Source organism: Ambystoma mexicanum, chromosome 7p (assembly GCF_040938575.1).
Source record: "Ambystoma mexicanum isolate Mex_15411 chromosome 7p, UKY_AmexF1_1, whole genome shotgun sequence".
In the NCBI taxonomy this organism is placed as follows: Eukaryota; Metazoa; Chordata; class Amphibia; order Caudata; family Ambystomatidae; genus Ambystoma; species Ambystoma mexicanum.
In genome coordinates, this window is record NC_090939.1 from 24,130,415 (window position 1) to 24,154,511 (window position 24,097).

Genomic DNA, 24,097 nt, shown 5'->3' on the forward strand with positions numbered 1-24,097 from the left:
AAAGACTTCAGCACGTACTCCCAAGAGAATCTCAACACATGCCGGATGGGCTCCTCTACAGACATGAGAGCGGGGTTGACATTCTCTCAATCTAAGAAAAGCATATCTCGGGCATTTGGAGTATTTAAAAGGTCTATCAGAGTAAAGATCAGAACAAAGGACTACCCAGATAGCTCTAGGTGCTGCGCTTATTACACTTATTACTTCCCGTCTCTCATGAATGAGAGGAGGTCCACATTCACTGGCTCCCAGAACCTCCTGTGAGGCTTCCAGGAGCAAGTTCCAAGAATTATCCACCAGCTCCTTGTTCCTATTGTGAATGGCTTTTGTATATATTGATCGTCTCTTCCCAAGTTCTTTAGTGTCAACTGGTTTTGTTTTTAGGGTAATCAGTACGTGTTTCCTTGCTAAGCTACAATGAGTCAACCCAGCCCTTTTTCTGTACAGTCTCAAATGGACCTGTCAGGGAGGTCTTCCAGCTCCCCATAAAATGTCTGTTGACCACTGGATGTTAAAAATTCATCACTTAAAAGGTTCAGTATAAAGTTATATTGGCCAGTTAATACCCGTTTGAAAATACTAGAGGTATTCTCGGGGTGCCAGAATAGCAATTGGTGCCAAAAGACCCAATGAACCCTTTTGAGGTCTCATGGACAACATTGGCACTATATAGACTTGCTCGAGTTGAATATTTATTTATTTCTACTTTTGGCTTATCTCATGAACCATCACATCTACCCCCAGTTCAGAGCGCTCTGACGCAGCTATGCTTGAATGGGGTAAATAACAAAACACTACAAAATAAAGAAATCAGACTGCACCTACGCCAACTGGGGCTATTGTTGCTAATTTGTTTAAGACTTTGCTATTTATTAGATATTTCATCACATTTGGTCTTTATATTCACACTGCAGTGGAAAATGAAGCCGTTACAACAGCAGCCGTGTGTGAAATTGTCCATTACATGACTTGCTCCAGTACTTCTATCAGGTGTGGGGACACTGCCCGTTGCTTTTGCAATCTGTGTTCTATAATTCTGCTGAGTCATGGTAATTCAGACTGGTTTTCTGACTGAACCTTATTTAACATTCAGAGCACTGAAAAGGGCATCCCATAGTTTCAACAAAGTAAAGTACTTCGTAGCAATTTACTTTGTGGGTTTTTTCCCCAAATACTTTGAATATGTATATGCATTTGTTGGATAAGGGGGGAAAAGGGGCTGGGGGGGGGTTTCGGATAGGGGTTGTAGTGAAGGGGTGGGGGTGTATGGGAAGTAACTACCCAAAGAGCACTTGCTTTGACATCTGTGCAGAACCTGCTAACGCAGGTTCAAATCCCAGCAGGACCAAACTCAGCCTTTCATCCTTCTGAGGTCGATAAATGAGCACCACACACCGTGGGTAATAATAAGCAGCACTCAGATACCTGAGGGTTTGTAGCGCTATATAAATGCTAAATTATTATAATATTATTATTATTAAAAACAAAATTGAAGTAGCATGTTTTTTAAAAACACCCATGAAGTAAATTACCACAAAATAATTTCATTTCTTGAAATGACATGGAAACCTGATAAGGTTTCATGACTGTGCGTGTGAGTGAGGGGTCAGAAATGTGGTGGACAACTCTTTGATGATTTTTCAAACAATGCCATTTTACTAAATCAAAAGTGTCAAACGCCTCACTTGCCCTATCCTACTGAGGATTTCCCTGCCTAAATAAACAAGGAAAACACTCTAATGAAGGATGTCTGGCCTCACACTTATACATCAGACATATAACAAAATATCTGGCATTTCATAACCACATGAATTGCATTAGAAATGCATTCGCAGTCTCTTTTAACAACCTGGGTGAATTCCCCTTCCCCAGGTTTTATTTGGATTCAGCTTCAATGTACAACAAAAAGAAACAAGGAAATCCAGGTTTATAACCAAGTCTTATTTCAGTTCTTGGCTCCTTCAATATGCCACAAGTTACTTTTACCAAACACAGTTCAGCCAATAGAAAAGCTCTTATCTTCCTTGGAATTGTGAACTTCCACTGCATCCCATGATCAGGACGGACTTCTGGTGTATTGATTAAAGACAACTTCAAGTTCTCATATGTCTTTGTCAGGATGACTCTCAAATCAACTTCTGCAAGATTTCACTATGCCCCCTGCACTTTGTGCAATCTGAATGTCACAAGGCCTAGTAAGATCGATGTTTTGTCCTCCTTCTGTCTCCCCTTCCTTGTCTTGTCGTGCCTAGAAACACTTGTGTACAGGCGTGTTATAAATGACTTATATCATATATGAAGGTTCACAATCCACAGTGCTTCTGAAGTTTCACATTCACCGACAACCACAAGTACTTCCACAACTTCAATACTTGATTACACTGCTACAAGACTCACTATCGGGCACTTCAACACCTTCAAGTAGACAAGGCACTCTTCCTCTACACAGGGAGGCAGCCTCTTTGCCGTTCTCATCTGTCTGCAACCACAACAACCAAAAACTACCTTTTAAACACACTTCTCTCTTTCTCTTATGGTCTTTGGTAATATAGGTCGGATCGACTTCAAGTAATTTATATAAGCAGCCAGGTTTCTCTTCCCCAACTTTGCATTCCCCTCTCTGCCAACTGTTAACCAAATAATTATCCAGAAGCCTATGTGCCACTCTTGGCTTCAGGTAATGCTTGCACACTTGTATTTTAGGCAAGGTTAAACTTCAGTTATGCTCACAGTTGTGGTTAGATTGTTTTCTGGTTTTAAGAAAAGCTGCTTTCAGTCTTAATAGGGGAATATGCTTGGCTTGGGTAATGCTTGCTCTCTCTTCAACTGTAGATGCAATGTTTAAATGCTTTACTTCTTTTATGCACATTCAGGTATAAAGACATAAAGGTCAATCTTTCCTTGAAAAGTGAAATTAGGCACACGTGACCACTTCTTCATGTAGTTTACAATGTTTCAATTATTCAACAATGGATCTCAGCAGCATTTGCTCTTCACGCGAGTAAAAAGAGCAATTACCAAATCACACGCAAGTGCTACTTTCTCATTGTTCCTTTGTTAAAAGTTCAACGTACAGCTTCAGCTCAATTCTGCTTATACGCGAGTAAAGATAGGACTGGATACTGTTGCTGGAAGTGCTTGTGAAGGAATCAGAATGCCAGGTTTCACTCACTGGCTTCTGTAATCCTTGTTCTGCGGGTTGCACAACTTCCATGAATTCGGGTAAAACTTCTACTGCTTCTGGCTTCTCAGGGACCCACACACTTCCTGGCTGAAGGTGTCTCTGTTCCAGCCACTCCACTTAGGAGCCTCTCTTGCTCCTGAGATCTACAGCTTTATCACAGCTCCTCGCCTCGGTCTCTGACACACTTCTGGTATGGCAATCTTCACAATCAGGCTTACATGGGCAAAGGCAGCCTTCTTGCACGCTCTCTGCTGCGCAGCCTCTGCAACTGAGTTTGGGATAACAGGACCCTCACAGAACAAGCAGGTGAAATCTGCTGCATCAATGTTCCAGTGTCCCTTTGGTTCTCTCACTTCTGCCTGGATTGCCAACAGTGTCTTCTTCTTTCTGCCTCTGCTACTACTGGACGCACTCCAGTCACAATTCCAGCTCCTTCTTATTGGCCGCAACTGAGAGGTTCTTTTAAGCCTCAGGTGTGGGCGGTTAGGCTCAATTGCCTGACTACTACTGCCACATTCCTCTTCAAAACTGTCCTTCATCCCAGTACTCGTTGGATTCTGGGACTTGTAGTCCTTAACAACAAAGTTAGTTCTTTTTTACAACATCTTGGTTTCAAAGATAGATTTATTTTCCTTAAAGTAATTTAAGGATAAACCATTAGAATTTGTTGTTATAGAGGAAGACAATTTAGTTATGGCAGTATTTCTAAATTCCTTCCATTATACCCATCGGGATATGGAAGATTCGTATCCTGAAGTACCATAAATGTTTTTTCTTTTACTAAGGTTCGTTCAGGTTTTATGGTCTTTGTTTCCCGCGTGACAGATCTTATATGTGGTTCATATACATTATAATGGCAATAGGTCATTATCTGTTTAGGCAACTTTGAATTGTTCTTCCTTTAACAGGAAAAATACTGTGTCTCATCCCACGGGATCTCCTCACCACCCTGGGCCTTGTCTCCTCCCTGGTGATCCTCCCGCAGTACACCACCCCCAGGGTTGGGATCAAGAAGACTCAGCCTTTCCCTGGCTTCCTGGGAATAGGCTTTAGCCAAGGTTTAGAGAGGGATCCATAGAATTCACCACAGTGTCCTCTCCTGGTGTCTTAGACCGTCCTTCTGCCTTTCTGGACATTCCGAGCACTGATAAAAGTGTTTCTCCGCTGAGTCTCATGTTTAGTCAGAACCCCAGAAGCTATTCTGACATTCAGAGCACTTAGAAGCATTTTCTACAGTGTGTTTTCCATTATATTTATTCTGATCGTCTTCAATACTGATACTATTTCAACATTCAGAGCATGGTAAGTGTTTTCTCAGGTGTGTGTTGTCTCATGCCGTGTCTAGTCAGATTGACTTTCCAACTAAATCTTTTCTGACATTCAGAGCACTGATAAGGTTTTTCTCAGTTATGGTTTCCTTCATGTACAGAAAGACTGCTTTTTTGACTGAATATTTTCTGACATTTTGAAAACAGATACGCTTTCTCTAGTGTGTGTTCTTTGATGTAGAGTGAGATTGCTTTTTTGACTGAACCTTTTTTGACATTCTGAGCACTGATAAGGTTTTCTCCAGTGTGTTTTCTCTCATGTAGAGTTAGACCGCTTTTTCGACTGAATCTTTTCTGACATTCTGTGCATTTAAAAGGTTTTTCTCCAGTGTGTGTTCTTTTATGTCTAGTTAGAGCACCTTTATTACTGAATCTTTTCTGACAGTCTAAGCACTGATGAGGTTTTTCTCCAGTGTGTTTTCTCTCATGCTCAGTCAGACTGCTTTTTTGATAGAATCTTTTCTGACATTCTGAACACTGATAAGGTTGTACTCCAGTGTGTTTTCTCTCGTGTATAGTCAGATGGCTTTTCCAAATGAATCTTTTCTGACATTCTAAGCACTGATAAGGTTTTTCTCCAGTGTGTTTTCTCTCATGCTCAGTCAGACTGCTTTTTTGATAGAATCTTTTCTGACATTCTGAACACTGATAAGGTTGTTCTCCAGTGTGCTGTCTCTCATGTACAGTCAGATTGCTTTTGTGACTGAATCCTTTCAGACATACTGAGCACCGATATTGTTTTTCTCCAGTGTGTTTTCTTTCATGCTCAGTCAGACTGCTACTTTGACTGAATCCTTTCTGACATTCTGAGCATTTATAAGGTTTTTCTCCAGTGTGTTTTCTCTCGTGTATAGTCAGATGGCTTTTCCAAATGAATTTTTGTGGACATTCTGAGCATTGATAAGGTTTTTCTCCAGTGTGTTTTCTCTCACGCGTCATCAGATTACATTTATCACTGAATCCTTTCTGACATTCTGAACACTTACAAGGTTTTTCTTCAGTGTGTCTTCTCTGATGTAGAGTGCGATCGTTTTTTAGACTGAATGTTTTCTGACGTTCTGAACACTGATAAGGTTTTTCTCCAGTGTGTTTTCTCTCATGTACCGTTAGATGGCTTTTCCAAATGAATCTTTTCTGACATTCTGAGCACTGATAAGGTTTTTCTCCAGAGTGTGTTCTCTCATGTAGAGTTAGACTGGTTTTTCGACTGAATCTTTTCTGACAATCTGAGCACTGATAAGGTTTTTCTCCAGAGTGAGTTCTCTCATGTAGAGTTAGACTGGTTTTTCGACTGAATCTTTTCTGACAATCGGAGCACTGATAAGGTTTTTCTCCAGTGTGGTTTCTTTTATGTTTAGTTAGAGCACCTTTACTACTGAATCTTTTCTGACATTCTAAGCACTGATGAGGTTTTTCTCCAGTGTGTTTTCTCTCATGCTCAGTCAGACTGCTTTTTTGATAGAATCTTTTCTGACATTCTGAACACTGATAAGGTTGTTCTCCAGTGTGCAGTCTCTCATGTACAGTCAGATTGCTTTTGTGACTGAATCCTTTCAGACATACTGAGCACTGATATGGTTTTTCTCCAGTGTGTTTTTTCTCATGCTCAGTCAGACTGCTACTTTGACTGAATCCTTTCTGACATTCTGAGCATTTATAAGGTTTTTCTCCAGTGTGGTTTCTCTCATGCATAGTCAGATGGTATTTCCGAATGAATCTTTTAGGACATTTTGAGCACTGATGAGGTTTTTCTCCAGTGTGTAGTTTCTTGTGTCTCTTTAGATATGCTTTCTGCAGGAATCTCTTTTGACATTCAGGACACTGATAAGGTTTTTCTCTGGTGTGTGTTGTTTGATGTTGAGTTAGATGTCTTTCGTGACTGAATTGTTTATCACATTCACGGCACTGATACAATTGATCTTGGAGGGGAGTGTCTCCAGATTGGGTTTTGTTGAGCAAAAATGCCATGGCAAGAATTCACATAATTTCAAAGTCAGGACATTTGGAAAACGTTCACTATAAACCTCTCACTGGACCCTTGATTTTACCCACAACAGCTTCTTTCTATGGGGTTCTATGGTTGCACCCCTATGGGCAATCTACATTGTGCTGCACCTTTTTCTTGAACACCCCAGGACACAATTCTGACAACTTCTACCACATTCTTTCTTTCGTGATGAATCAGGCTGATTTTATGAGCAAAAGTTTTGTAGCAGGTGCCACACTGACAGGCAAATGTATCAGAGTTTAGTAGGTTTAACCTATATGCAGTGATGGGAACACAACACATTCCACCTGTGTCTTCTCCGATATAGCATCAGAACAAACATAAAACTAGCATTTTTCTCATTTCTATTGAGTTCATATGCGATTGTCCTATATGTATTTTCTTGCAGGAAACAAGCTGTCCTCTTTAACTGCTTGTTCTGTTACAGATAGTACTTGCAAAGGTCCTGTGTGCATTGATTCCACTGATAACCCGTACACATGGTGATGTTTAACGCAATGAAACAACTTTCACACTCAGAGCTCAGTGTTATTCCTTGTAAACCTTTCCAGGGTCTTCATTTATCAGGTAATTTCCCTGAATTGCAGCATTGCTTTCTCTCTTCATAGTTCAGCCATCTGTGGAGTTAAAACAGCAGATTATGTATACACCAGTTAAACAGAACATAGCAATTATATTCATGCTCTATTTCAGTGGGAATTGTAATGTTTTGGAAATTGATGCAGGGAATCAGAGTAGGAGTTGCACCTGGTTGGCTACTTTTGGACAATGATGTCTGAGATGAGTGCTTACCTTGATGAGCTATCTTACCAGTGGAGAGCACAAAGTGGAAAACAAAGTTAAAGATGTCTTTAAGTGGGACATATGAAGGAGCAGAGAATGTGGCTACACCTTCTCTTTGAAGCTGCACCCTAATGCCTCGAACAACACAGCCACAAAGTGTCAATTAGTATTTAAGTGTCAAGGACAAAACTAGCATGTGTTGTCTTGACTTTGAAACATTTTAACACAGCCTTCCTTTTAAGTAATTGTCAGGAAACACAGTTAGCTCATTCCACAACACACAAGCACTTTTTCATAAAATCATTTGATGAAATCCTGTCACCTGGTGTATGAGAGATTCATACTAAGAACCTATAATCTATTCATGGAGTGCTTAAACACACAATGCATGCAAGTGCTTTTGGCTAAATCTGTGATCTATTCATAAAAGTGCTTAAAGACACATGCATGAAAGTGCTTTGGACCCAACCTAGTCCATTCATAAAGTGCACGAACACACATGGATGCAAGTGCTTTGGACCAAGGAAATTATGAATAGAAGCAGAAATTAGTGTAAAATCTGAAATAGTGAGATTTGCAGCCATTTATTTACAGCCAATAGGCCCCTTTCAGTCCTAGGTACCATAGGACAGAGGGAGGGAGGAGAGATATTCACGTCCACTAAATTAACTATAACACATGCTTTTAAAATGGTGAATTAAGGCTGCATTGCCAGATATGGGCACTTTGTTTGGTTGTATTGCAAAGCACTTATCTCATTAATACCTTCATGCAGATGTATCCAAACCTGATCGACTTTTAATGATTTGTAACCTTAACAATTGTTAGGGCGGGTATGGTTTAGTGATTGGGGTTATGGAAAAAGGGTAGTTGTTAGGGGGCATTATAAGGTCCTAGTGGGGTAATGGCTAACGGTTAGGTTTAGGGCTGTCTCTGCACGTTTGTCTGTATGAATTGAACATTTTGTTTGTATCGTGCTCGTGCACCCCTGTTTCAGAGCACGACAAGGCAAGGAAGGGGAACAAAGGAGAGTAAAAACAACGATCTTACTAGGCCCAGTGACACTGAGAACTCACAAGTGCATGGGAGAGGAAGAGGGGGAAAATGCGTAGGAAAGGGGGGGGGAGGAGGAAAGGAAAAGGAGAAAAATAAATAAATAAAAACAAAAATAATAAATAAGAGCGACAAACAGTGGTAGTGCAGCCAGCAAGAGGCAAGTGCTAGGTATAAGGCAGCAGACAGGGTGTGCCAGAATACGTGCAGAAAAACAGGTGAGGGGGACTGTAGGGTTACAGATACAGACCCCAGTGCAAGGTATTGCCGGGAGGCAGTGCAGGTGGGTGATAGGGTGTGCTGGTACCTGGGTCCAGAAGTCAGAGGGTAGCCAGGTGCACGATGCCGAGACAGAACAGATCAGCAGACGAGAGGATGAGATAAGTCAGAAGCAAAGAGGAAGGTCTTGAGGTACTTCTGGAACCGGAGATGGGTCTCCTCAAGTTTAAGAGTGGCAGGGAGGCTGTTCCAGAAGGAGGCCCCAGCAGAAGACAGATCTACCCACAGATTGTTTCTGTCAGTACCCATGTCCAGCAGTCAGTGGTTGCCTCGGATGGTCTCTGTGTATCTGTGAGTGTGAATGTCCAGCAGGTAATGTTTGACTCAGATTTGTGTGTGTGTGTGTGTCTGTGAGTACACAGAGTATTTCGCGCCTTGAAACACTTGTGTATAGGAGTGTTATAATGCCATGCCATATCATATCCAGCAGTCAATGGTTATCTCGGTCTCTCTGTAAGTGTGTCTGTGAGTATCCAGGCACAGTTGTTAAGTGGCTGCCCAGCACTGCCCATCCCTGTATGTCTATGTCAGTATCTACGTCAGAATACCTTTATTGTGATTAATGGTCAGTTTAAACATCTCCAAGTTCATATTGTAAGGTCAAAGACAGAGCTGTGCATACAAAGTATGGTGTTGCATCAGGAACATAGCTTATTTTTGTTCTGCAAGAACTTCAAGGATTGTGTCCAAGAAATATTAAAAACAGACAGAAGGAGCAGTCTATTACTGTCTGCGAGTATCCATGTACATCTGTCAGTGGCTGTCCTAGTGTCTGTAAGGGTCTGTCTGTGAGTATCCATGTACATCTGTCAGTGGCTGTCCTAGTGTCTGTAAGGGTCTGTCTGTGAGTGTCCATGTACATCTGTCAGTGGCTGTCTCTTAGTGTCTGTAAGAGTCTGTAAGTGAGTTTCCATGTCCAGATGTCAGTAACTGTCTCTAATTTTACGCTGTAAGAGGCTGTCTGTGTATCCATGTCAAACTGTCAGTGGCTGTCTCCAAGTGCCTGTAAGAGTCTGTGTGTGAGCATCTATATCCATCTTTCAGTGGCTGTCTCTGAGTGTCTGTCTATAAGAGTCTATCTATGATGAAGAGTCTGTCAGTGTCAAAAGTCTGTATGTGTGTATTCTGACGAATCATGCGATTCAGTCACTTCTCCCCAGGGGGAGCCTTTCCCTGTGAGGCTAGGGAGGTAAGACCGCTAAGTAATACCCTCCCTAGGGGTAGAGGCAAGCAGGACCTCACAGGGAGAGACTTCCCTCTTGCAGACAGAGACTCCTGTTCCAGTGAGGAACTCCCTACCGAATCCAAATCCACCAGTAAACCAGGAAGGATCAGTGCATATGTGTTATTGCCATGTTTAACCACTGAGAAAACCTGAAGAAAATTCCTTGAGGGATATTGAAAAACACCTCGAGTGACACCGAACACAAGTAAAAAACAACAGAAGGACTCGAGAAGAGGAGAGAACACTTTCAGTTTCAAATCAGCTCTTGTTGAAACAAAGCTGAAGGAAACAAGGAAGTGCTTCCAATGTTGCAGGGAAGCTCACCTAAAAAAAGTGCCCGAGTTGCACTCTCAGAGAGCGTGGCTGACGGAAGCCAAGGGATTGGAACTAGGATTAAAACCTCTGGATATTAAGGGCGTTATAAATAACCAATTACAAAAAGAAAAAAAAAGGTCACAGGACCTAATCGAAGGTGGTGGTTTGACCGGAGACACTGGGAAGTGCCTCACTGGTGCCGGAACCACTTGCAGAGAGGCACCGTGATGGAAGAGGAGTCACGGGCAGAAAAGCCATCCTGACTGAACGAGAAGGAAGCTGCATCAGAGCTTCAGACCCAGTGATGTGATCTGTGAGTCTAGAAGGTAACGGGAAGAACATGAAACCCGGGAAATGCGCCGAATATAACAAATGGAGTATTCATACGGCCCCAGCGAGAAACACTTCTGTACGAAGAGTGAGCATCATTCTCATCCCAATGAGGCACAAGTTGACAAAATGAGTGAGAATCATCACATGGTCAATCATAGTCTTTCCACTGAGGCACAAGGTCATAAGACGAGTGAGAATCATCACTGGGTCAATCATACTCGTCCCAGTGAGACATAAGTTGGCAAGAAGAGTGAGAGTCATCACTGGGGTACTTGTACTCGTCCCAGTGAGACACCAGTTCATAAGAAGAGTGGGAACCATCATAGGATTATTCATCCTTGTCCCAGAGAGATACAAGTTGACAGGAAGAGGGAGATTTATAACTGGAAGAACATTGATTGAGGGAATCAGGATAAAGAGTCTACATTGAAACAAGAGAGACTTCAAGTGTGCATATTAAAGAAAGCCGACTATAGTTAAGAAGAGACAACTTAATCCAGATAAGGAAGGAAAGGTCGAAGAACTTGGCTACTTGATAAAAATGATAACCAAGAACTATCTCAAAATATGTTGTCAACGAAATCTGCTGAGAAGGCACCTCGCAGGAGAAGGGAGTCATTCTCCTGTGCCTTAGTTGTTTTGTTTGTGGTCGGGTCAGGTCAGATTAGCTTTTTGGACAGTAAACAGACTTTTCATTTGGACTCACTGACAAGTACCCTAGTTGGTTTTGTTAGGTAGGGAAACTGTTAGGATGCAGCGTCTCAGCACAACAAAAAGGTTCAGGCTGAGAAAAACCTATTAGTATTCACCACATTGTGAGCAGGGTGAGTTTTGAATGGCAAAAGGCACACATATCACTTGTAGTTAGTTTTGACACATATTACATACCCACGTATAGCAACACAGAAGGAGCAACACATATATTAATGTTGCAGTTGCATAGGTTATAGATAGGGCAGTGTATCTATTAGTTGCATACAAAGTTATGTAGGAGGAAGATGGAGTCCGAAAGGTACTGTGGTAGGAGTGAGGTAATTGTATTAACATTGCAGGAGTGCCGCCATATTGGATTTTAAGCCCTAGTGCACAATGAACAGAAAAGAACGCAGGCCTTGATGTGGAACTGCGGCTCAATTTAGCTCAGTCCCAAGAAAAATCCTTTTTCTGTCCCCCCAGTAGAGTAGCCAAAGTCAGAGGCATCCACGGTGCACTGATACATGTTAATTGTATCCAGCCGCAGGGCCTGAACGTGTTGGGAACAGAATGTTAGATGTGGCGAGAGTAGGTAAGGACGCACCCTTTAAAGGACAAATTCATGAGAATAGGGCAGGAGGTGTTGTGATGCCAAGAGGCCAGGCAAAGATTTAGAGCACTATTGCCCCCACCCAAGGTGCGGCCATCCAATTAAAATTACAAGTAGATGCATAACCAAAGCCAGTAAATCCCTGAAACTCAGACTCAAGAGTGGTGCCCCGGTCATGTCATTACTGGGCACCTGGGGTTTGAAGGAGATAAGGGGGAGCTGTGTCTGGAACGTTCTGTGAATTGGGAGAGGAGGAGCAGAGGTGATGCCAATACATTTAGTACAAGTTCGGGGGTGCAGCTTGTGTGCGCCATCTGGTATAATGAAAAGGCCTATTGTTCTATCAAAGCAGAGTTGGCCTCACCAGTTTACTTTGAGCGTGTCTGGGTCAGAGGGGTGCAAATCACATGACGGTCACGATTTATCAGTTTGACAATATCCTCATTAGCCAATCCTGTACCTGGATTCAATAGTGACGATGTAGTGGGCCACATGTTTAGGGGAAATCAGTTTAGATAAGGTGTGGCCAATCGGTCCAGGGACTACAATGGGGTATTAGCATGTTCTATAGGTGGTAGCCAATGAGGGTGGTGGGATAACATTGTAACCTATGTATGCAGACTTGCGGTATTACATTATATAACCTGTAACTACTTGGGGCATGACGAGCTCCGTGTCAGTTCGGTTCCATGGGACCGCCTGAGACCTTTTTGCATGTAATAAACCTTGCTTTCCCTTGCAAAGAGGTGCAGTGATTATTTGATCTATTGGATTATTTTTATCTTTTGGATTTTGTATTACTACTCTTTTTACAAATTGGTGGCACTGATATAATCCCACACTCTCTGTGAGGTCCGGGGTGTGCCTGTCTGCCGTGACCATATGTCCGCACATGACTTGAAGTGGCTCACAAGCGCTGTGCTGCCAGAACACCTGCCTACTCATTGGAGCTGGGTGCTGCTCCCAGTTGTGCAGGCCCTTGACAGGACCCCACACTTATTAGATGTAAGTACACTTTTGCGGGAGAAAACAAGAGGAGAGTGTGAGTGAAGTGAGTTGATTGCGAGTATGTGGATTGCAAAAGATCATGTGGCAGTGCATAGTGGTTATATATATATATACACACATACACACATATACATATACAGAGAGGTGGCCAGAGGGATCTGCTCCGTCGAGAGGAAAGGTGACATCACGATAGTAGTGTGAGAATAACAGAACACAGGAAATGGGATCTCCTCCATTGAGGAAAGGCAGCGCTGCAAGTAAATTATAAGTCCAGTATATGAAGGAACTGGGATCCCTCCACTCGGCAAAAGGGAGTGTGAGGAGGTGAAATTCCCTTGTCCCGAGACAAGGGGACAGACGAAGGGTCTAAACCATTTTGTAAATAAGTGTTAATTTGTTGTATATGCCCATTATATGGCAGGACTGGGATCCCTTCACCTGGCATAAGGGGGTAAATTCCCTCGTCTCGAAGAGGAGGCTGAGGAAGGGTCTAAACCATTGTGTATATAATTGTGCTTTATTGATTTGTGGTTTAAAGTCTTTTTGGAATTGTTATACTGTGGAGTGGTGGTTGTTGAGTTGTGCGACGAGAGGTGGGGAGTAATAAGTGTGTGGTGTGTGGGTGTCAGTCTGCCATGCGAAACATCGCCTGCATGCAGGCAGCTTCGGCTGCCTATGTCATTATGGTGTAGGTGGCGGTTGTCGTGGCGCCTATCGCAACGTACTAGGCATAACTCATCTGCAGCTGCTTCCTCGCATCGGGTAAACTCTATTGTTGCTATGGTTACCCGACACGAGGAGCCAACGCAAGCCGGAGGAACTTCCGGGTTCCAGAAAAAGGAACGCTCCTGGGTATCGGTGCTTCTAATTGAAGTTAACGTCGATACCCTCTAGCTGTTCGTTCTTCCTGCTCAGCCGATTATCCTTGTTCTTCGCCTGCTTGCTGTTCTTTTTTTACATTTTTTTAATTATTTGGTGAAAATATACATCAACATTTACTTCCTGCCCCCAGCGATGCACATAAATTGACATTTCCCTTGTCCCTCCCCCAGTATCCCCTGGATGGGCCTGGTCTTCCGGTCTCATTGTGCCAGGTCAGGCGATGGATGCTCGCTGGTTAAGTGCATGGCTCTCGCGATTAGGCATCACTTATAAGTCATGGCCGGATAGTTCTGGTCATAGTCCAACAGCGGCGTCCAAATGTTCGTGAAGCGATGGAGAAAGCCCGCTTTGGCCGCCGTGACCTTTTCAGCTATCAGTATGTCCCAAAGCTTGACGCACCAGAGGGTCATCACGGGGCCTTCCGTGGATTTCCAGGTGTGTGCCACTGTAATTTTGGCCGCCAGCAGGAGTTGGGTTATAAGGGCTGCCTTCCTTCCTGTTCTTAGGTAGCGAACCTGGGATTGGGATCCCTAGGAGGACATTTTCAGGGGCCAGTGGAATTGCCACTTGGGTGATATCTTTTATTGCAGCAAGGCATTGGGACCAAATTCTCTTACCTTAGGACCCGTCCACCACATGTGGAAATTGGATCCTGGGAGGCCGCAAAAGCGCCAGCAGTTCGGGTCCAGTGCCTGCTGGAAGTGGTGAAGGCGGAGAAGAGGGAAGTACCAGCGTAGAAGCAGTTTGTGGGCGCATTCCCAATTGGTGATGCAGGGGGAGGCTGTGCGTGTTCTCGACCAGATGCCCACCCAGGTTTGGTCTTCTATAGCATGACCATGGTCCGCCTCCCATTGGGACATGTAGGAGGGCTTAATGAGGAAGGGGTCCTCCTACAGTAGTTTATAGAGGGCCGAGATCTTCCCTCAGGATGGCAGATCATTTACGGTGAGCTCTAGTGGGCGGGGGCTCGTGTTGCTGCAGTTTGCGTCTGGGGATGGGAGCACCGGTGCCGCAGTTGGGCATAGGTGAACCTGTCTGTTTCCGCAAGTTGGAAGGTTCTCTTGCATTGTTCAAAGGTGCGAGGGGCGCCCCCTCAAAGAGCTGCCCCAGCGATTCGAGGCCTCCCACCACCCAATTCCTAAAGTTCATTGGGCAGAAGCCCGGGGAGAAGGCTGGGTTTAAGAAAAATTGGGGAGAATGAGCCACGGTCCCCCGGGATGCCTTGGTGTCTGCAGGCCCAATACCAGGTTCTCACTGAATGTTTATTGGAGGCCAGCATGTTTGGCCAAGTTCGGCGCAGTGCGGTGGGGATGAACGGGAGAAAACGGAGGGGGAGCGAGAGACGGGACTGTTCGATCTCCACCCATTTCAGGCACCCGAGGCGATTCCCCATTTATTTATTTGGATTTGTATAGCGCACATCTGCCCAGGGGCATCGTGGCACTGAAAGCAATCTTATTTGTTACAGGCGTACATGGAGTATATATAGATACAGTGCAGAGCATGTATGCATATTTACTTACAGTTGTGTTTATTTAAATACAGTTGTGAGGGTACAGTAGGATTGGGTGGAGTTAATTAAACAGCGTGGTTTTGAGTACTTTGCGGAAGGCGTGGCATGATTTTTCGTTCCTTAGCGCGGTAGGGAGTGCGTTCCAGTTTTTGGGTGCTAAGTGTTGAAAGCTAGACCCACCGGCTTTGCTTCTTTTGAATGTGGGTACATAGATCTGGTTCGTCAAGTGTGACCTAGTGGGTCTGGTGGATGTGTTAAGAGTGATTCTTTCAGAAAGATAGGGGGGAGCCTTGGCGGAAAGGCATCTGTGGGTGATGGCCATGGATTTGAATAGTATCCTTTCTTTTATGGGTAACCAGTGGGCTTCTTTCCTGGCTTGAGAGATGTGCTCCCTTTTCGGGATGCTTAGGGCTCCTCGTAGGGCATTGTTTTGTGTGACTTGCATTTTTTTAGGTTTTGTGCAGACGTGCCCAGGAAGAGAGCGTTGCAGTAGTCCAATTTGGTGCCTACTGTGGCTCTGGCTACGGCCAGGCAGTTTTTTGTGGATAGGAAGGGTTGAACGGCATGGATTACTTTAGTGGTAAGTGCAGCAGAGGAGGCTACGGCATTGACTTGTCGTGTCATGGAGAGAGTGGAATCAAGGTATACTCCTAACGTTTTAACTGCAGTGGAGACTGTGATGGTGGGGTTGTCTATGTTAAAAGATTTGTACCGCAGTGGGAGTTTGTTTAGGTTTTCTTTGGTGCCAACTAGTAGGATCTCTGTTTTGTCCCCGTTTAGGCAGAGGCCGCTGGCTGCCATCCAGGTTTGGATGGCTGTATAGATCTTGGTTAAAGCCGCTGCGTCTTGTTCATAGTTCCCTGTGAGAGGGAGCAGGACTTGCGTGTCGTCAGCATAGTTGGTGTAAGCTATGTGACAACGGTCCAAGTCATTGAACAGTGGGAGGGTGAAGATGTTGTATAAGGTGGGGGCAGTGCAGGACCCTTGTGGGACGCCACAGTGGATAGTGGAAGGGGTAGTGCTCGCCGAGTCAGAAGACCTTCACGAGTCGACCCTCGAGGAAAGATTTGATCCAGGAGATGGCTTCTGGCAAGAAGTGGGCTTCATTTTTGAGTTGCGTGCCTAGAATATCGTGATTGACCAGGTCAAAGGCAGCAGATAGGTCTAGCAGGAGCAGGAGTGCAGGTTTGCCTTTGTCCATGATGTCATTTAGTTGGATTTTGAGATCTAGTAGGGCCGATTCGCTCCCATGTCCCGGGCGGAAACCCGATTGTCTTTTTCCTAATATGCGATTTTCTTCCAGGTATTGCTGTAATTGTGTGTACGCAACTTTGTTGAGGATCTTAAGCAGGAAGGGAACGGTTGTGATGGGTCTATAGCTGTTGGCGTTTTCAGGATCTAGAGTGGGTTTTTTGAGAAGAGGGTGCACCCAGGCTTCTTTTAGGCTGGTCGGGACCGAGTTTTTGTTGAAGGATGCATTGATGAAGGTTTTAAGAAATGGGGCTAGTGTTTCTACGCAGTCTTTAACTACTTTGGCGGGGCAGGCATCGCCTTTGCAATTAGAGGGTTTGATTCTGTTAACGATATCGAGTACCTCTTTTTCTGAGGCTTCTCTAAATTTGAATGAAGTAATGGGATTGGTCTTTTTTTTCTCAGTCACTCTTTCTGTATGGGATGCTTATAAGATGTGCTGAGTGAGATTTGTGTGATGGTCTAGTATTTTTGCTTGGAGGAGTTCAATTTTGTTTATGAGGGCGGACTGTATGGTGTTACACCAGGCTTGGTCCTTAACAATCTCTTGAGACTTGGTGGCTGGCGTTGATGGTTCCTTGAAGATGGCGAAAAGCCCTTTAGATTCTGATGTGGCGTTAGCGATTCTTTCATTGTGGGATGTGGATTTGGCTGCTGTGATACTTTTTTTGTATTGGATGGCCAGTGATTTGTAGGCGGATAGTGATGCTGCGTTAGGCGCACTTTGCCATAAGATTAGGGCTTTGCGTTTTTTGGTTCGTAATTCTTTTAGTTCTGCTGAGAACTAAGTATTTGAGTGTTTGGTATTTTTTGATTTTTTCTTTTGTAGAGGGGCGATGATATCCAAGGCAGTGCTAATGGTAGATTTGTAGATATCCGCCAGAGCAGCAGGGTCTGGTGTGGCAAGGAGGTTGGTAGAGAGGGCCTCTAGGTAAGGGGAAATGTTTTCTTTGGTGAGGTTCTTGGCGCTTCTGGCTAAGGCTGGCGGTGCTGGCTTGAGTTTTTTTAATCGAGTTGTTGGGATGAGGAAATGAATGAGAAAGTGGTCGGACCAGGGGGTGGGTGTGACGGAGCTGATGTCGATGCCACAGTTATGGTCGGCTATCCAGTCAAGAGTACGTCCTTTGTTGTGGGTAGGATGGAGTACTTTTTGTTCAAAGCCCATTTCTTGGAGAGCTTGTACTAATGTAGTGGAGGGTCTATCTTTCAGGTCGTGGAGTCCCAGATTAAGGTCTCCTAAGAGAATAGTTTTGGTAGTAGTTTTAAGGTTTTCACCCAGCAGATGTGAGAGGTTGTCCTGAGAGTCGAGTATTGGGCCTGGCGGGCGATATACTAGATTAAAGGTGATGGTGGTATTGGGAGAGAATGCGATCTTGGCCGATAGAGCGTCTACGTTCTCCCCTAGTTTGGGTGAGAGTTGTTTTATTTCTAGGTGATCTTTGACTATGAGGGCTACCCCCCCCACCTGTTGACAGTGTTCTGTCCTGTCTAAGGATGGAATATCCTGATGGGATAGCTAGGGAGATGGCTGGGCCTGCGGCATTGTGCAGCCAAGTTTCGGTGATGGCGAGAAGGTCGAGGTTGGTAAGGAGGTCATGAATTTCAGTAGCGTGGGCAGGGAGGGATCTGGCATTAATTAGTGCACATTGTAGGTCTGGGCGTGGGGGTGGGGTGGTAATCCGCCCTTTGGCTGCCTTCTTGGTATTGGTCATTTTGTAGTGTTCGGAGGTAGGTTTGATTTCAATTTTGGCTAGTGGGGTTTGTGGTGCGGAGGCCTAGTATTTGATTTCTAGAGTTAGTAGCTCTACGGCGCTTCGAGCGAGAGCTAGGCTTGTGATAGGTGGGTTTGGTGAAGAAGGATGGAAGGAAGAGCGTGGGGGGATGAGTGCGAAGGGTGGAGGTGTGATGTTGGCCATGTGGGAGGGCACAGGGCAGCAATCAGCTATCAGTTTTGGGCAGGGCACCAATCAGTTAGCTGAGCATATGCAGTACAATGACTAGGCATGGGCAACAACGTGGCTAGGCATGGGCAACACAGTGGCTAGGCAAAAATGGCTAGGCATGGGCAACACAATGGCTAGGTATAGGTAACAATGGCTAGGCATGGGCAACACAGTGGCTAGGTATGGGCAACAATGGCAACACAGTGGCTAGGCAACAATGGCTAGGCAAGGGCAACACAGTGGCTAGGTATAGGTTATTAAGTAGTGTGGTACAGTTATTAAGCATTGGTCTTCAGAGTGCACTCCAATCACTTAACAGTAAATAGCAGTCTATAACCCATGCTTGGATGTGGGCCAGCTGTGCTGCTATTTGATATCTAAGGAGGTCTGGATCCCCCAGTCCTCCCAATTTGGCACTGCCCATCATGGTTCTCCGGGCGATGCACGCTTTCTTGCCCCTCCAAATAAAGTTGATCATTTTCCTTTGAAGGCGCTGTGGGGGGGGTGGGGGGGGGGAGCGGGATTGAAATGGGTAGGGAGGAGCAGGCATAAAGGAACCGTGGGAGGAGGTTCATTTTGCAGGCTGTAATGCGGCCCAAAAGGGAGATCTCTTGCGATAGCCAGCGGTTGAGATCCTTTTCCATCTCCTCAAAGGGGGCAGGGGGGGGGGGGGGGTCATTTATTTAATACACTTTTGCTGGGTGGGCCGGGATCTGGAGCCCCAGGTATGGGATAGATTTGATGCTCCACTGGATTGGGCTTTGTTTCTCTAGGGCTTCCCTTTCGCTTGTGTCCAGTCCCACCCCCAGGGCCACCTATTTCTCGAAATTGATGGTGAAGCCTGCTACTCTCCCGAATGTTTGGATTTCGGCCAAGGCCGCCTTCATAGAGGCCTCATTGTCAGCGATCGTCAATAACACATTGTCGGCGTAAAGAGCAACCTTGTGTTGGGCACGGCCTTTGATATGAGGGTTTTGGCGGATGCGTTTTCATGGCCAAGGCAAAGAGCAGGGGGGACAGAGGGCATCCTTGTCTCATTCCACATGTAAGAGGGATCGGGTCCGACAAGAGGCCATTGACTCTCAGCTGGGTATTGGGGGATTGATAGTTAGCTAGGACCATTTTCTGAAATGTCGGGCCAAAGCTGAAGGCCTCGAGGGCGAGGCATAGGAAGGTCCAAACCACCTTGTCAAATGCTTTAGTTGTATCCAGGGCCAGCAGGGTAAGTTGTTGCGCTTCCTGGTTGGCGACCTCTATTAGGTTTAGGGATCTGCGGATGCTGTCTCTTGTTGACCTGTGGGTTATGAACCCAGTCTGGTCCGGGTCTATAATGCTAGGGAGGATGTGCGCAAGGCGGTTGGCCAGGATCTTGGAGTATATATTGGCGTCCAGGTTTAATAATTAGATGGGCCTATACGAGCTGTTGTCCTTGGGGTCTTTTCCGGGCTTGAGGATGAGGATCGTGATGGACTCCTGCATGGTAGGGGGTGATACTTCCGGTGGCGGCAAATGAGTTAAAGAGCCGGGTTAAGGGGGCCACCAGTTGAGGACAGAAGAGTTTGTAAAATCGGGTGGAGAACCCATCTGGGCCCGGGGCTCTAGGTTTCAGGCTTTTTATGGCCTCCTCAACTTCCTCGCTTGTGATGGGCGCTTCGAGTCCTTCCCTTGCCGTGGGCGTAAGGTGTGGGAGAGCTGCCTCCCGTAGACAGGACTGTTGTTCGTTTTGGTCCCTCAAGACTGCTGTCATCATCTCCGATTGGTGGGCCACTGCCAGTCGTAGCTTCTCGCGTTCCGCGAATTGGACCGCGCCCTGTGAGTCGCGGAGGCCCAGGATGGTATTTCTTTTCTTCGTTTTGGCCAGTTTGTTTACCAGCAGCTTATTTGCTTTGCTACTGTTGACATAATACCACTGTTTAGTTCTGGTTAGTAGATGCGCCATGGCTTCGGCGTAATGCGCCTCCAGCCTCTTTCTTGCCACCTGTAGAGCCCTGTAGGATTTCGGGGACCAACCGTTCCGCTTGCGAGTGGCTTCAGCCTCCCGTCTTCAGATTCCAGGACGGCACGAGGAGCCTGTTTTCGCTTATGGAAGGCTGCGCCTGGGGCGATCAATTCCCCTCTGAGCACTGCCTTCATGGCATCCCAGGTGTTGGCTGGGGAGGTATCGTCGTCGTGATTTTCCGCAAAGACGTCCTTTATTGTCCTGGCAATGCAGTCCCTCACTGCCATGTCATTATTTAAAATAGGGTCATATAGGTTCCATCGCATCGGCGGCGAGGGGGGATCCGGATCATGTGCTCGCAGGGTCAACGAGACTGGGGCATGATCAGGGGATCCGGGGGCCAATGGTGACATCGTCCGTGAAGGCCAGGATCTGAGGGGAGGCCAGCAGCAGGTCAATTCGAGAGAAGGTAGGGTGCACATAAGAATACAAAGTGAAGCTTTCCTGCTCTGGAGATATCACCCTCCAGGTGTCAACGACATCCAGGGTCCGAAAGAGATGGAGCAGGCCTTTTGACAATTTTAGGTCTCTAGATGATGGGGGATGCGATCTGTCTTTGAGTGGGTCCGGGGCTCTGTTAAAGTCTCCCCCAATGATGACTTGCCCCTCAATGAATGGGAGGAGGGCCTCCTCTCTAAGTCTCGGTAAAACCCTTCCTGATGCTCATTCGGAGCGTAAACTGAGATAATGGTATAGAGTTGGTCGAAAATGATGCATTGCAATGAAGCGACCCTCCTGGCATCGTAGCGAGTCTAGGATTTGCGGTTTCAGCTCTTTTGCAAAGAGGATATCGGTGCCTCCCTTCTTGGTGCCCTTGGAAGCCAATAGTTGTAGGGGAAAAAGTCTGCTGCGAAGGAGAAGTCCGCCGGCATCAGGCGAGTCTCTTGCAGAAAATCCACTGAGGTTCCCTCGTCCTGTAGCCTTTGCAGGATGGATTTCCTTTCCGGAGGGGAGTTTAGGCCCCTGACATTTAGGGTGGTGAATTTCAGTTTTTGATGTGGGGGCTGGCTCTCTAAGCTCCCCCGCTGCGGGAGGGGGTGGGGGAGTTGGGAGGGGATCAAGTCAGCCATGGTTGCGAGGGGCCAGCTGATTTGGGTTCTCCTGTGGCTGAGGTTTTTCAAGTAGCCTCCAACGGGAGGAACACACTTCTAACATTGGCCTCCAACGGGGGGCCAAAACCTTAACTTGGGGGACCTATTTTGAGTGCTTGGTGTTCTTGCTGGTGGCATTTCATTGCCGTCCCACAGCAAATCGGTTCATTCTTCACTGCCACCCCGCGGCAAATAGACCTTCCTACCATTGCCGTCCCATGGCAAACTGACTTTTTCTTCACTGCCGCCCACAGCAAACAGACCTTTCCTTTCCTACCATTGCCGTCCCGTGGCAATCTGGTCTTTTTGCATTGCTGTTCCGCGGCAACTTTGTTTACTTCGCCATCTCTCGGCAAACAAACTCTCTTGACCCTGCAGATTTCAATATATTCAGCTCACTGGAACTGACTTCGGATCGTACCTTTGGATGGTTTTTGGATGACCCTTGGCCTTGGAATTCAAACAGACTTTGTGTTTACTTTTGTTTGTTACCTGGATTCCTGTGAACAGAGTTTCGAGGGTACCACACAGAAAAAGACGCTCTGCAGAGTTCTGGTGTTCTGAAGAGTCGTTAGAGTGTCCTCATGCCTTTCGGGGTAGGTCCTTACTAACCTTCCCTTTTGTTAGAATATCCAGGAAAGAATGAGGAGGATAACATTTCTACTTGCTGTTCTCTTCCCTCTTCTACTGTGAAAACTCCATCCATCCATTCCATCAGAGAGAGTGAAGACAGCAGTTCTGCCTAAGAATCGGATAAAGGATTAAGCCCTGTTGCTATCAGGTTAGTCTTACTACCCTACTAGCGTAAACATTTCCACCATCAAATTCCTAGTACTTAATCGGTCCTTTCCTCTTTACAGCTTGGTGCTTACCAGGTGGTTAAACTGCTACAATCAGTCTAGAGAAAAAGGTCACCCTGTATTCAGGAGACCACAGTAAGGGGTTCAAGAAAGAAACAAGAGACCAATATCTGTCTCCTCTTAATCCATGAGAATTCTTCCACGGTGTGGGTGTACAGTGGGGCAAGAAGGACAGGGAGGGGGGAAAACGGGGAGTGGGCAGTGTTGGATCGGTGCTGCTGGATCAGTTTCTAGGAAACAAAATTATGAGTACCCTTACCCCACTGGAATACATGTGTACCGCGCTGCCACTGTACTGGGAAAAATAATGAAGTACCATTTTGAGTGGTTCACTGACACGAGAGAAGGTGGTTTGAAACATTTCTCTGAAGCAACCTTTCCTTGATGCTCCATTGACCCTTAACTTTTGCATTTATTTTTTGTATCCTGACTTGACTTTTTAGAGTGGAGTGTAGCCTTCAGCTATACGCCACTGGGCTTTCGCTCACTGTTGTGGGGAAACGGACACATCTTTCAAGCTGTCAGTATTGAGAAACAATACTATCGACTTTGTTGCCACTTTTTGGTAAAATGTTATCATTGTTCAAAGTACCTTCCACTACCGCGCAATGGGTCCTTTGTGGCCCTCGGCACCTTAAGGAATTTTTGGTGCTTGTACAATATGCCTCGGAACAGGCTGGTGGCATCAGTAGCCATTTCTTTTTTCTGTACAACTTTTTACCAAGCCCTACCGCGTATACCATCTTTGGCTCCTAACTGTGGCTAGTGTCCAATATGGCGGTGCCACAAGGTCTTTTGTTTGTTCCTTTGGCCATTTTGTCCCTTTGCCTTCTGCCTGCCTTTCCAGGACTGGGATTTGCTTTTTTGGGCATGAAGTTGCCAGCGAAAGCCGCTTCTTTTGCGGGCTACTGCAGGTCACATGTGTGGGCACCCAGGATGGGCTGGGACTGTCTCGTACCAATTCACACTTTTGATGTCAGGGTGTCTGGTGTGCATGTGAGCATGTGGAGCCCAGTGGTCCCCGATTGGACCACTGCTGGTGTGCACGCATGCAGAAGATCTTGCCATTGGTGGGCTGAGTACGAGCACTCACTTGACTGTGGATAAGAGGAGGGGTCCTGCATCAATTCAGCAGATCTGAAGAAGGAGCCAAGTATCCAGCAGAACAAAGGACGATCCTGAGATGCACCTGAAGAGCTTGGCACCTGAATCCCACTGCTGTCCCGGTGGACCCCTGCTTTGCGCACAATCTCAGAATACCTGCAAAGGTGCTTTGAAGCTTTGGGGTAGTGGAAACAACTACCCTCAACGTCTTCTGGTAACCCTGCAAGAGCTTGTTTGGAAGTGTCCTTGGGCCATCAAGTGGGCTATCCAGCTCAAACCCAGGTTACCACATGGGAGCATCGCCGTTTAGAGTATCGACGCGAGACATTGAGGAAACCCAGCTTCTACAACAAGCTGCTCTTCTGAATTCCATCATCCAGGCACCTTTGTGCTGTGAGATAGAAGGCTTCATCATAATGCGACATCAGGGTCCACTTGCATCACTGTGTCACAGTGACAGTAGCTAAAGGTGCGTTTCCAGCATTCTTTCCAGTGCCCTGGGACTTGCTGCATCAGTGTTTCCTTTGATTCCCGCCGGAGTCGAGTGTCGCAGCTCCTGTGCCATACCAGACCTATATCTGCACCCACAGCACCTGTGCATTGGGGAACCAAATGGAAGGTGGGAAATCGTACAT

General features: G+C 45.9%; 1 protein-coding gene across 1 annotated transcript in view; it reads right to left on the reverse strand.

The window, feature by feature from the left end:
- Window positions 1–1,835: 1,835 nt before the first annotated feature.
- LOC138525632 (zinc finger protein 84-like) overlaps window positions 1,836–24,097 on the reverse strand; it is a 30,340-nt gene continuing 8,078 nt past the window's right edge. Inside the window, exon 2 of the mRNA XM_069635685.1 lies at window positions 1,836–7,137. Within this exon, the coding sequence (XP_069491786.1) occupies window positions 4,588–6,480 (1,893 nt within the window). The 5' untranslated portion in view covers window positions 6,481–7,137 and the 3' untranslated portion in view covers window positions 1,836–4,587. The remainder of the gene's footprint in view (window positions 7,138–24,097) is intronic.